At 53.1% G+C, this 11,871-nt stretch overlaps 3 protein-coding genes across 3 annotated transcripts; 2 read left to right on the plus strand and 1 right to left on the minus strand.

The window, feature by feature from the left end:
* Positions 1–2,695: 2,695 nt before the first annotated feature.
* FAM110D (family with sequence similarity 110 member D) lies at positions 2,696–3,896 on the plus strand. Its single transcript, XM_007522561.3, has one exon. It carries the CDS (start codon positions 2,772–2,774, stop codon positions 3,606–3,608), a length of 837 nt encoding a protein of 278 aa, XP_007522623.1. The 5' UTR covers positions 2,696–2,771; the 3' UTR covers positions 3,609–3,896.
* A 2,174-nt stretch (positions 3,897–6,070) lies between these two features.
* On the minus strand, positions 6,071–9,720 carry C13H1orf232 (chromosome 13 C1orf232 homolog). Its single transcript, XM_060205589.1, has 4 exons — positions 9,383–9,720; positions 7,276–7,359; positions 7,067–7,164; positions 6,071–6,411 (listed from the first exon to the last, which is right to left on the minus strand). Exons 1-4 carry the CDS (start codon positions 9,464–9,466, stop codon positions 6,120–6,122), a joined length of 558 nt encoding a protein of 185 aa, XP_060061572.1. The 5' UTR covers positions 9,467–9,720; the 3' UTR covers positions 6,071–6,119.
* Positions 9,721–10,668: 948 nt separating this feature from the next.
* Positions 10,669–11,694, plus strand: ZNF593 (zinc finger protein 593). The gene is made up of 3 exons (XM_007522560.3): positions 10,669–11,067; positions 11,273–11,335; positions 11,424–11,694. The coding sequence occupies exons 1-3, from the start codon at positions 10,868–10,870 to the stop codon at positions 11,563–11,565; spliced, it is 405 nt and encodes a 134-aa protein (XP_007522622.1). The 5' UTR covers positions 10,669–10,867; the 3' UTR covers positions 11,566–11,694.
* The last annotated feature ends 177 nt before the right edge of the window (positions 11,695–11,871 follow it).

Here is an 11,871-nt window from a genome sequence, read left to right on the forward strand (position 1 = left end):
TGGTAGCAAAATAATAATAATAACAACAACAACAATAGTAATAAGTAAAGTCTGGAACATAAACAAAAATATGGAACGTGGTCAGCTAGAGGTGGACAGAAACCTCTTGACAAGGTTCTTTTAAGTTCTGGGTGCTGGTGAGTTTGCTGTCTTCTGTTAGGGGAGGAGCTCTATTAGAACCAACTCTTGGGGGACAGTACTCCCTCTTGATACTTTAGATGTCAGATAAACTGCCAGCTCTAAAGGGGAAACAAGACTAAACCCGAGAATTATGCCTTCATCACCCTCTCCCCAGCCTATCCCACTTGTCATCCAAACCAACCTTGGGCAGAGGCAACTTCGATGGGCTTCCGGTGACCTTCATGCTAAGACTTGCTGGAATAGGTTTATCCTGAGCATTTGCAACAACACTACCCTCACCCTTAGGCTGCAGATTCCTAGCCTTACCCCTAGGGAGAGCAGCCTCCACACCACCCCATCCACACACCAGGGCTAGGACTGGTCTAAACTTGCTGCAGAGGAAAAGTTGCACCTTTCTGGTGGAACCAGGCCCAACAGAGAAGCAGGACTGGCCCCATATTCACAGCATGTCCCCACTCCAAGTCTTTCCAGGAAGCCTGGAAGTAGGAGACCCTATTTGATGTCTTGGCTGTGCCCCAGTTTCATTGAGTCTCCTTGTAAATCACTTAACCTGTCAGGGCCTGTGTGACCATCTGTAGAGTAAAGGAGCTGGACCTAATCCAAAGGTCCTCTCCAGCACTCAGACTTGACCAGGAAGGAGTTAACAGAAGCCACGCTCTGGTTCAGGAAGGAGAGGGTTAATCTGGGGGGGGGGTGGAGGCTCTGTCTTTTCCTGTGGAGAGTGAGGTTTGGCTGCCACCAAAGTTACTTCCAGTCCCTGCTGTCCTCCTGCCCTGGGATCTGGTGGGGCCTGGCTCTGCTGGGGGACCCTTGCATTCAGCCTCCCCCACAGAGGTGAGTACAATCAGATGCCCAGGGACCCAGAGGCAGAAAACCTGGCACTAAGTCAGTGAACAAGATGCCTTAGCCTGCCTCCAGAGCTGAAGACTTGAGGATGAACCCCAGAACTAGGGGAAGGTGGGCAAAGGGCTGAAAGGCTGGGTAATGTCTGCTAGACTTCTAGGGTGGATTGTCTGTGGTCAGGCATCAAAGCCAGCACAGAAGGCTGGGGAGAGACAGTGGATGGCAGGCTATTTTGGTTCCTGTGTTTAGGGGCTTTTAATAGACTCCCTACTCAGAGCTGGGAGGAGGAGGGTGTAGGAGGGTACCTATTAGTGCCCTCTGGAGACCTTGGAATCTGACCCATTGTGGTAGAGTCTTAAGGGAGACAGGAGAGAGAGAGAGAGAGAGAGAGAGAGGGAGAGAGAGAGAGAGAGGGCTCTCCTGCTGCCTTGGTTGTCTGTCACCAACTATTTGATGTGCTAGAATAGTCTGGGTGAGAGAGAGGAAAGGGAGAGTGCTAAACTGGGGTGGGTGAGGCTAGGATTCTGTCCCAAGACCTCTCATAGGACATCCCTCTTCTCCCATTCCTTTGTTGCCTCTAGATCCAAGATTCCCCCCACCCTTTTGCCCTTCAGAAATGATGAGTTCCTCTCAGCTGAATGGAGGATAGGGGACACAGGGGACAGGGGTATGATGGGGGTGTGCTGAGCTGTGTGGGTGGCCCATTCTATTATTGCCAAAAGAACTGTCAGCTCTTGATTTACAACTCTTCCTGCCCCCCTTCCCCTGCAGAAGAGAAGTGGAACAGAAGGGTCATTGGGTCTCAGAATGAGGAGGGAGGGGCCCCAGGGCAGATCTCTGGGGACACAGGTTATCTGGGAACACAAGGAAGGAACTTTTTAGTGAGGCAAGGGATCCATCTCTAACAGAAGTGGTTGGTTTACTGCAGCAAGAATAGATGCAAAACATGACAGGCAAATGAGAGAATCCATCTAAACTAGCTCTGAACTGCAAGACAAGGGATCTATGTAGGTTCTAGTCCTGACCCCAAACTCTCAGTAAGAATGGAGCAAGCCCCCTCCTCTGGGCTAATTTTTCCTATGAAATGGAAAGGCAAAACTAGACAATGCATAGTTTACCATGGGCAGTTGGATTCCCTTGGCAGGGACGCAGCACTGATTGCAGGTAGCCGCCTAACATGACCTGGTGACCACCTCCCTCTGCTTCCTTGATGGCTTTGCTGGGCCTGGGCAGAACAGTTGGCTGCAATTACTGGAGGTCCCACCCTGAAGGGGGGGGGGGAGGTAGTGGTGGGAAGGGTGGGCCCTCCTGGAGCCAGTTTGTGGTTGGGAAGCCTCCTTGAACTCGAGGTTGCTGGATTGGGAAGAGGTATTTTTTCCGGTTGAAACCACTTTCGGGAATTGGGCCGGGACCAGACCAGCTTCCTTTTCCAAGAGCCCTGCTTGCTGATGCCTGCTTGGCATGACCCTGGGGCTAGATTGGGTCCCCCCTCAAAGGAGATCTTGACATTGAGTGGCTAGGGAGCTCCCACCATGATCTGCCATGATCTAAGAGATGGGGTTTGGCATGGGAAGTGGGCGGTGAAAACCTGAGCCATTGCTCCCGGGTTGACTTGGGTGGGGGAGGGGAGGCTGACTGATCCTTTGCAGGAGAATTCCCTGCAGCTGAGCAGAAACATCTCCTACCCATGGCTATTCCTCTTTCCCTGCAGGACCCAGGGACTCCCGACTCCTGCAGTAGCTGCCATCTCCAGAGGCGTATGGGGCACCGTCCTACCCAGCTCTAAGATGCTCCTGGCTTCTCCCTCCACGCCATCTAGGGGACGGACCCCCAGCGCCGTGGAGAGGCTGGAGGCCGACAAAGCCAAGTATGTCAAGACGCACCAGGTGATCGCGCGACGACAGGAGCCAGCGCTGCGCGGGACACCCGGACCCCTCACTCCGCACCCCTGCAATGAGCTGGGGCCCCCTGAATCACCCAGGACGCCCAGGTCCGCCCGCCGGGGTAGCGGCAGGCGATTGCCTCGGCCCGACTCCCTGGTCTTCTACCGCCAGAAGCGGGAGTGCAAGGCTTCCGTGAACAAAGAGAATGCCAAGGGCCAGGGCCTGGTGCGGCGCCTCTTCCTGGGCTCCCCGCGAGACACCGCCTCCAACAGCCCGGGCCCGGCCGAGCGAGCCACGGCCCCAGGGAGCTGGGCGGCGCCCCAAGACACCCCGGAAGCGACGGGAAAGCGGGCGCTGTGCCCCACGTGCTCGCTGCCCCTGTCGGAGAAGGAGCGCTTCTTCAACTACTGCGGCCTGGAGCGCGCGCTGGTGGAGGTGCTGGGCGCCGAGCGCTTCTCTCCGCAGAGCTGGGGCGCAGACGCCAGAGCCCGGCCCGGGGCATCGCCGCCAGCCGGCTCTCGGGACGCCAGCGACTGGACGTCCAGCGAGGGCAGCGCGGGCCGCCCAGATGGCCCGGACTGCCCGGACGGCGGCGGCGGCGGCGGCGGCGGCTCGGAGGCGGAGGGCTCCGCGCGGGACGCGCGCCCCGCGGTATCGGTGGTGGAGCGCAACGCGCGCGTCATCCAGTGGCTGTATGGCTGCCGGCGCGCCCGCGCCCCCCCGCGGGAGTCGGAGGTGTGACAGCCGCTCGGGAGCTGCTGCGGAGAGGCGAGGGGGACCCCAGGGCTGGGCCCGGGAACGCGCTGGACGCAATGCTCTAGCGCGCAGGGTACCTCCACGCCCAGCCCCCGGATCTAGGCTTTCTGGGTAAGCCACAGACATGCGGGACACAATGACTCCCGAAGACCTTTCTCGGCGCAAACCTGGGGCGGGAGGTGGCGGCGTAGCCCCTGTGGAGGCCGGGCTGTGGAGCGAACGCCGGGGTGGGAGGTGAGAAAAACTGCTGAATAAAATCAAACCGTTATTGAACTGGGTCATGAGTGGATTAGGGAGCAGAGGCGAGGTGTGGGAGGGACGAGTTTGTATGGCTCCCCGTGGGATTTGGAGTGTGTGTGTGTGTCTGAGTGGCTGAGCATGTTGCCTTGGCCAAGTTGCCCTGGTGATTTCAGTGTGTGTATGCTTTGTTTTTATTAATTTTTTATTATCTTTATTTATTGGGTAGAGACAGCCAGAAACCAAGAGGAGAGGGGTAGATAGCGAGGGATAGAGACAGACACCCGCAGCACTGCTTTGACCACTCACAAAGCTTCCTCCTACAGGTGGATACCGAGGGCTTGAACCAGAGCCCTTGCACATTGTAACGTGCACTCAACCAGGTGTGCCACCACCCGGCCCCCTGTGTATGTGCTTTTTATTTTAATTTTTTTGTATTTATTTTCCCTCGTTGCCCTTTTTTTTAATTGTTGTTGTTATTGATGTTGTTAAATAGGACAGAGAGAATTGGAGAGAGGAGGGGAAGACAGAAAGGGGGAGAGAAAGATAAGACACCTCAGACCTGCTTCACCGCCTGTGAAAGGACTCCCCTGAAGGTGGGACCCGGGGACTTGAATCAGGATCCTTAGGCCGGTCTTTCCGCTTTGCACCAAGTGCGCTTAACCAAGTGCGCTACCACCCACTCCCGTGTGTGTGCTTTTATTATTTTTTTTTACTCTGATTTTTTTTTTTTGGGGGGGAGTTAATGTTTTACATTCAACAGTAAGTACAATAGTTTGTACATGCATAACATTCCCCAGTTTCCCATATAACAATACAACCCCCACTAGGTCCTCTGAATCCTTCTTGGACCTGTGTGTGTGCTTTTTAATAGTCCTAAAGTTCGTGGTAAAGTACCTAACATATATGATTACTCAATAAGTTGCTATGATCACTACCAAATTTGGGCTAAAGCTATTATCATCAGCTCCTCCACTTACCCCTAGGTCAGTTCAAATTACAGCTAGGAGTTGGGAACTGTAGATTTGAGTTCTGTGGCGGGGGTCTGCTCCAAAAATCCTGGCGCCCAGTATCCCTTACAGAGCTCTGTCATCCTCTTGGTTACAATGTATAAAGGGTTGGGAAGTGGCAGATCCAGAACTGCAAAGAATTAAGAGTAGGGCCTGCAAGACAGCTCACTTGGATAGTGAGCCTGCTTTATTATACGCAAGACCCAGGTTGGGACAGGACCCCTCCGTAGTGGAGGAAATTTGTGTGCTGTGGTATTTTCCCCTCTTTTCTAATGTCTCTGAAAAAGTCTGTCCAGAGCTGTGAAGTTCTAGCAACAAATAAATAAGGCACATTTCTTTTTTTTTTAAATAATTTTTAATATTTATTTTTTAATTTATTTGCCCTTTTGTTCCCCTTGCTTTATAAGTAGTTATTATTGTTGTTGTTATTGGTGTCGTCATTGTTGGATAGGACAGAGAGAAATGAGGAGGAGAAGACAGAGGGGGAGAGAAAGATAGACACCTGCAGACCTGCTTCACCGCTTGTGAAGCGACTCCCCTGCAGGTGGGGAGCCTGGGGCTCGAACCAGGATCCTTACGCTGTCCTTGCACTTTGTGCCATGTGGCTTAACCCACTGTGCTATACTGCCCGACTCGCATTAAGACACACTTCCAACCAGGATTTTGTTAACTCACAGCCTGATATCCTGCCACTGTCTTCCTTGCACCTCCAAGTCTTTTTTCAGAGTTCTCCCTTTACCTGGGTTGTTTGCTCTTTTCCCTCCACTAACGAGAGTCAGAGGCTATATATTCATCTTTCTTTGGGAATCTGAATTTTTCCAGTCAGCCTTTCCTCTGAGGGCCTATATACAGTCCTATTTTTGTACCTCAACCTGTCATCTTCTCGCAATGAGTTTTCCTCATAGTTTCTGGCCCTCCTCTTGAGTAGGCGGCACACACAGTAGGACCATAGGCAACGTTTGTCGAATTAAGAGGTTAGACAGGGCGATAGGGCCAGTCCTCTAGGGTTCCCCACTTCCTGAACCCCAAATCAAACCGTGTAGCTGTCTTTGGTCATTTTCTCCCTGTGCGCTTGGGGAGGGGGTGAGGAACCCTTCAGCTCGACCCTGCCCTGCCCTGCCCACAAAAACAGACCCCTGTTCTCCCCACAAAAGCTGCCTTACCCGAAGATCGAACAAAAGCACGTGTGGACACAAGATATCAGGTCAGAATTTTTATGGAAGGCTGGGCGTTCAGGTGAGCAGGCTGGCTAGTCGCCCTTGGGTGCAGCCTTCACCTTCATTTCGGCTAGTTTGTGGGTGAGGAAGCCCCACGTGAAGCCGGCCGCCGGGTCAGCCTCCCGTGGCTCCGGGTGCTCGGCGGCCTCCTCCGCTGACTCGTCCCCAGGCTCGGGGTCCCGCTCCCTGGCGGCTTCGGCGCCGCGAAGCATGGATGCCGCCGCCACTTGCTGCTGCTGCCACCTGCTGGCGAACGCGTCCCAGAAGCCGGGCCCACGCGCCTCGGCCTCCGCCGCCTGAGGGGAGGGCGGTGCTGCGAGGGGACTGAGGGAGACCGGAGAGGCGATCAGGACCTGGCCGGAAGGTCGCGGAGGGAAGGTGGGCAAACAAGGGCGGGAGTGGGGCCGGGCGAGGTCAGCGGCTGGAGCGAAGGGCCCAGCCAGGTGAGCGGCGGGGCTACCTGGACACGGGCCGGGTCAGGGCTCTGGGGCACTGGACGGGCTCTCCAGGGAAGGAGAGAGGCAGCTGGGTGGGACGGGGGCTAGGTGGGGCGTGGGAAGTGGGGTCGGGATCCCTGGCGGGAGAGAATCCAGAGGCGCTGGGCCGGGAAACCAGGGGCTCTGCGAGCGAGCACGCGAAAGCAGTGCGGGCTGCTGCGCACAGAAGTCCAGGAAGGGAGGGATGGGGGGTGGGGGGGAGAAGAAGCATGGGCGGGCCGAGGGTGGAGCCTTGAAAAAAGGGCGAGGCGGGGGTAGGTCAGATTCTCCCGGTAGGGAAAGGGAGGCTGGAAAATTGAAGAGGATCCAGACGTGAGAAGACCTAAGCAGAGAAGGGAGGCTCGAGGTACGGGAGGTTCATGGTGGGAGGCTTACGTCTAAGGAAGGGTGATGTGATTGGAAAGAAAGAGGATATGTGGAAAGGTAACGGGAAAGGAGGACCCCCGGGCTGGTCCCATACCCCCAACCCCACCCACACATACTGGTCAGCACAGGGTTCCGGTGGCAGCAGCTTGTCTTCATCTTCTTTGTTAAACAGAGATGACATTGTCAGCCAACCTTTCACCCCAACCCCCTGAACCTGGGAGAGAGGAGCTATGAGTCAGTAAAGGGCCCTCCCTGGACTCCAATAGCAGCTTCAGCCAGGCTGCCCAGGCATGGGGCTGGGGTGGATATATAGGTAAGAACTCACCCTGCGGGCCAGTTGTGACATGGGATTGAAGGCCTCTTCTGATGGTTCTGCTGTCTCAGATTCCACAAATGCTGGGCTCTCCCTCTGAAACACAAGCCCCATCCCACCCCACGAGGTATGAAAGAGACCCCAGAGGAATGGAACATCCCTCTCCTACTGCTAGCCCAGTACACGCACTAGACACCTCATACCATCCATCAAATACATACAGACAGACTTCTACCCAAAGCCACCAGCCACACAATTACTGCTTAGTAAATCCCTGCAGATCCCCCTTGAACATACCTGCCCACCCACAGACACATCACACTCCGAAACATCTGGGCAAGAATATGCATGCTGATGTAAACACACACCTGCACATGAACATGCCTTCACATGGCTACAGCTCTTCACCTGTGCATAGATGTACATGCTGTGAGGCACTTGCACAGACACCATGCACACCTGTGCAAGTGAAGACAGCTGCACAGGGACCCAGAGCACACAAGGCCTCTCTCTCCACCAACAAGCACTGAGACATAGATATATACATTTTGGGAAGAAGGCATCAAATTCTTCCCAAAATGTACATTCCTGAAAATACCCACTTCACACTTGCACATATACTGTCACTGGGAATTCCACACATATAGCAATGTCAATATGATCCATAGATATTTCTTTTTTAAATTTTAAATATTTATTAAATATTTATATATATTTATTTATTCATATATTTAATATATTTATTAAATATTAAATAAATAATTTTCCCTTTTGTTGCCCTTGTTTTATTGTTGTAGTTATATTGTTGTCCTTATTGATGTCATTGTTGTTGGATAGGACAGAGAGAAATGGAGAGAGGAGGGGAAGACAGAGGGGGAGAGAAAGACAGACACCTGCAGACTTGCTTCACCGCCTATGAAGTGACTCCCCTGCAGGTGGGGAGCCAGGGGCTCTAATTGGGATCCTTACGCCGGTCCTTACACTCTGTGCCACGTGCTCTTAACCCACTGTGCTACCGCCCAACTCCCAATCCACAGATATTTCTATAAAAGCTCAAGCCTTGGACACCAATCTGTTTCATTATACACTTAGTCTCTCTCTCACACACACACACACGAAGAACTGGGTCTCCTGTTACCATCCATATCTGTCTGTGGAATTGCCACTCATCACCACCTTTAGATATAAGACTTCTCCCAGTTTCAGAGCCTTTTTCCACTTTCTTCATATGGTCATATATTACTGTGATCCGATGCTGTTGCAATGACCCCTAACAGTGCAGGGGCCATTTCCACTGTGTGCAAGCTCACTTCCTTTCAAAGCAAGGTACTCTGCTTCTCTTCAGTTCCATTAGAGTATTTGCCAAGCCAACAAGATAGTTCACCCGTATTGTACAGCTACTTTGTCATGCACACAACCCAGGTTTGAGCCCTGCCCCCACCACACCAGGGGAAATTTTTTTGTACTGTGATGTCTTTCCTTCTTTCTATCTCTACCTGAAAAAGTCAGCTCAGAGCCGTGAGATCCTGAGATGACAAAAATAATAAATAAACAGAAAATTGGTCAAGCTAAGTATAGCTCCTGTGGTTACCACCCACTGATTCTAGGAGGATGTCAAGTAGCTCTTGAAATATATGGAGACAGTGAACACTCCTCCAGCATCCCCCATCTCTTCTCTTTAGTTTTGTTGAATGTATCTTTTAAAATAAATAAATATTTATTTATTTCCTTTCATTGCCCTTTATTGTAATTATTACTGTTGTTATTGATGCCATTGTTGTTGGACAGGACAGAGAGAAATGGAGAGAGGAGGGGAGACAAAGAGGGGAAGAGAAAGACAGACACCTGCAGACCTGCTTCACCACCTGTGAAGCGACTCCCCTGCAGGTGGGGAGCCGGGGGCTCAAACTGGGATCCTTATGCTGGTCCTTGCACTTTGTGCTGCCTGCACTTAACCCACTGCGCTAAGGCCCGATTCCCTGAATGTATCTTTTGGACACCATATCAAGCCACTGTCATTCCTGATAGTACAACCGATTTATGCACAAGTACACTTCTTTCAGTCACTCTTTCTCTGAGACTGTTGCTTCAACACCCAGAAAACACAGATGGTACCCACCTCCTCTGTCAGGTCTTCCTCAGATTCCCCACTCAGGGTCTGTAGCACTTTGGATTTGTAGGTTTTCCAGAAGGCCTGGTTCATAGTTGCAGGGGAAATGGACCTGGCACCCAGGTGATGAAAGGTAGTGGTTCAGTGGGCACCTAGTGGGTCTGGCTCTAGTAACTTGGTGAGGCTGACTGTCCCAAGGATCAGGTGACCTCATTAAAGATGCACCAGTCTCCCCAGCTGGCACAGTGCCCACAGCAGGTGAACCTGATCCAAAGGAGTCTGAGAGGGATGGCAGAGACAGAGTCAGCATCTGCTGCTTCAGCCCTGTCTTGACCCACATTGGACAAGAACAACAAAGACATCACTCTCTACAGACGTTTCCTTCATGGCCTAGGAATACTTGAATTTGATCTCTTGGAATGGATCCAAAAAGAAAATCCTCCTCCATTTACTAAGTCCATTTGCAAAGTCTTTGTGACCAGGATACATAATTGGTACTCCCATGACTATAGCTATACCACCTGTGCCCTCAGCAGTGGCCCCACCCTACATCCACACTCAGCCTTGTGAGCTGGACTGGGGAGATCCCAGGCCCCAAAGTCTGTGCCCTAGGCTTACATTTCATTGCTTTGTCTGGACTGGAAACTGATTCCTCTCCCCAGGGATGCACGTGCTGCCTCTGTTTCCTGGCGACTGATTCCAAAGAACCAGAGCTCCTTAATTATTGCTGAGGTTTTCTGGCCATGCTGGAAGGGACCGCGCTGCACTGAATGGGAAGGGTTCTCTTCCCACCCTAAGCACCCAACACCTAAGGCATATCTCTCTGTCTTTGCTATCAGCCATAGCCCGGGGCTCCAGGACTGAGAAATCAAACTTGGAGTTCCTTCTATGAGCGCCACCTCTGGGGAAGGAGCTAACAGGGTGTCTGTGCATTGTGACAGAATTCTGCTCCCTCAGGTCTTTGGTTTAAGGAGCACAGACAGAGAATAAGTAAGTGCCTAATAAGTTGTGAGAAGCAATGAGGGCTTTGTCAATTTCAGGAAGCCTCTGCGGGTCAGAATCCCAAACGTACTCACTCTTGTTCATTTTTTTTTTTTTAATGTACTAACATGATTGACATTTTTTCAGTGCCTCCTAAAGATGGTTAAAGCTTACAGCATGCCCCCTCCCCCGCCCCCCGTGTAGTCTTAAGATTGGGAACCAGTGGGATGTTAGGACCAGAAGACGGTGCTAAGAAAGGCTGGGCCAAGCAGGGAGGGCAGAGCAGCAGGCCCACTGCTCAGTCCCTCCAAGAGAACGCGTCGCTGACGTCAGCCGCCGCCTGGGGGCGCACAAAGCGTGTCCCACGCGAGTGACGTCAGTAGAGGTGGTCCGGTGGCTCCGGATCCACCCCCGGACGTCGCGTGTCGTCACGAGCGTTCCGGAAGTATCCGCACGTGTGATTCCCAACGTGATCCTGGACCTTCTGGCTAGGGGCAGGTGGTCGCAGGAACCATGGGTCGCTCCCGCCGGACGGGTGCACACCGAGCGCACTCCCTGGCTCGCCAGATGAAGGCGAAGCGACGGCGGCCGGACCTTGATGAGATTCACCGCGAACTGCGGCCCCAGGGCCCCGCACGAGCCCGGCCAGACCCTGTCGCCGAGCCCGACCCGGACCTGCCCGGAGGCGGCCTGTATCGGTGTCTGGCCTGCGCGTGAGTCCTCCTGACCTGTCTGGGAAGGGGCCACGGTGCGGGGCCGGGAGTGTGTGGCTCTGCTTCCCCCAGGGTGCGCGGTGTCTCCCATCCTTTCTGGCCCGGAGCTTGAAATCGGGACCAGCTAGAGCCAGGGAGATAAGCATGCCTGAGAAGCATCACCTCCTCACCTCTTTCTTACCTTCTCCATCCCCACCCTTTACAGGAGGTATTTCATTGATTCCGCCAACCTGAAGACCCACTTTCGATCCAAAGACCACAAGAAAAGGTATGAAGGAGTAAGGAGGGTATTGGTGAGTGGGTACCAGCAGGCAGTTCGCATCTGGTCAGCTCCCAACTCCGTTCTTATTTTTCAGGCTGAAGCAGTTGAGTGTGGAACCCTACAGTCAGGAAGAGGCCGAGAGGGCATCGGGCATGGGATCCTATGTGCCCCCCCAGCGTCTGGCAGTGCCTACACAAGTGTCCACTGAGATCCCTGAAATGGACACATCCACCTGATGTGACCATAGACTGCAAAGCAGAGGAACTTCCTGCGAAGACTAGGCTGGGAAAGACTCTGGCTCCTGGGTTTGGGAAATAAATAGCCTCTTCCTGGTGCCCTCCGCCAATAAAAGAACTGGACATAGACAGCATGCCCATGATTCTAGCCCCCAAGTCACTCCCCCCAAATCCTGCCCCAGAGAGTGTCTCCGCTACTTTTTACAGGATCAAGAGTAGCTACTGTCCACTTGGTCCAGCTTTGGAACTTTCATCATTTCCTTCCATGAGGGATCTTGGAATCTGAGTAGAGCCCAGGTGCAGTGG

The sequence above is a fragment of the Erinaceus europaeus genome, chromosome 13, assembly GCF_950295315.1.
Source record: "Erinaceus europaeus chromosome 13, mEriEur2.1, whole genome shotgun sequence".
Lineage (NCBI taxonomy): Eukaryota > Metazoa > Chordata > Mammalia > Eulipotyphla > Erinaceidae > Erinaceus > Erinaceus europaeus.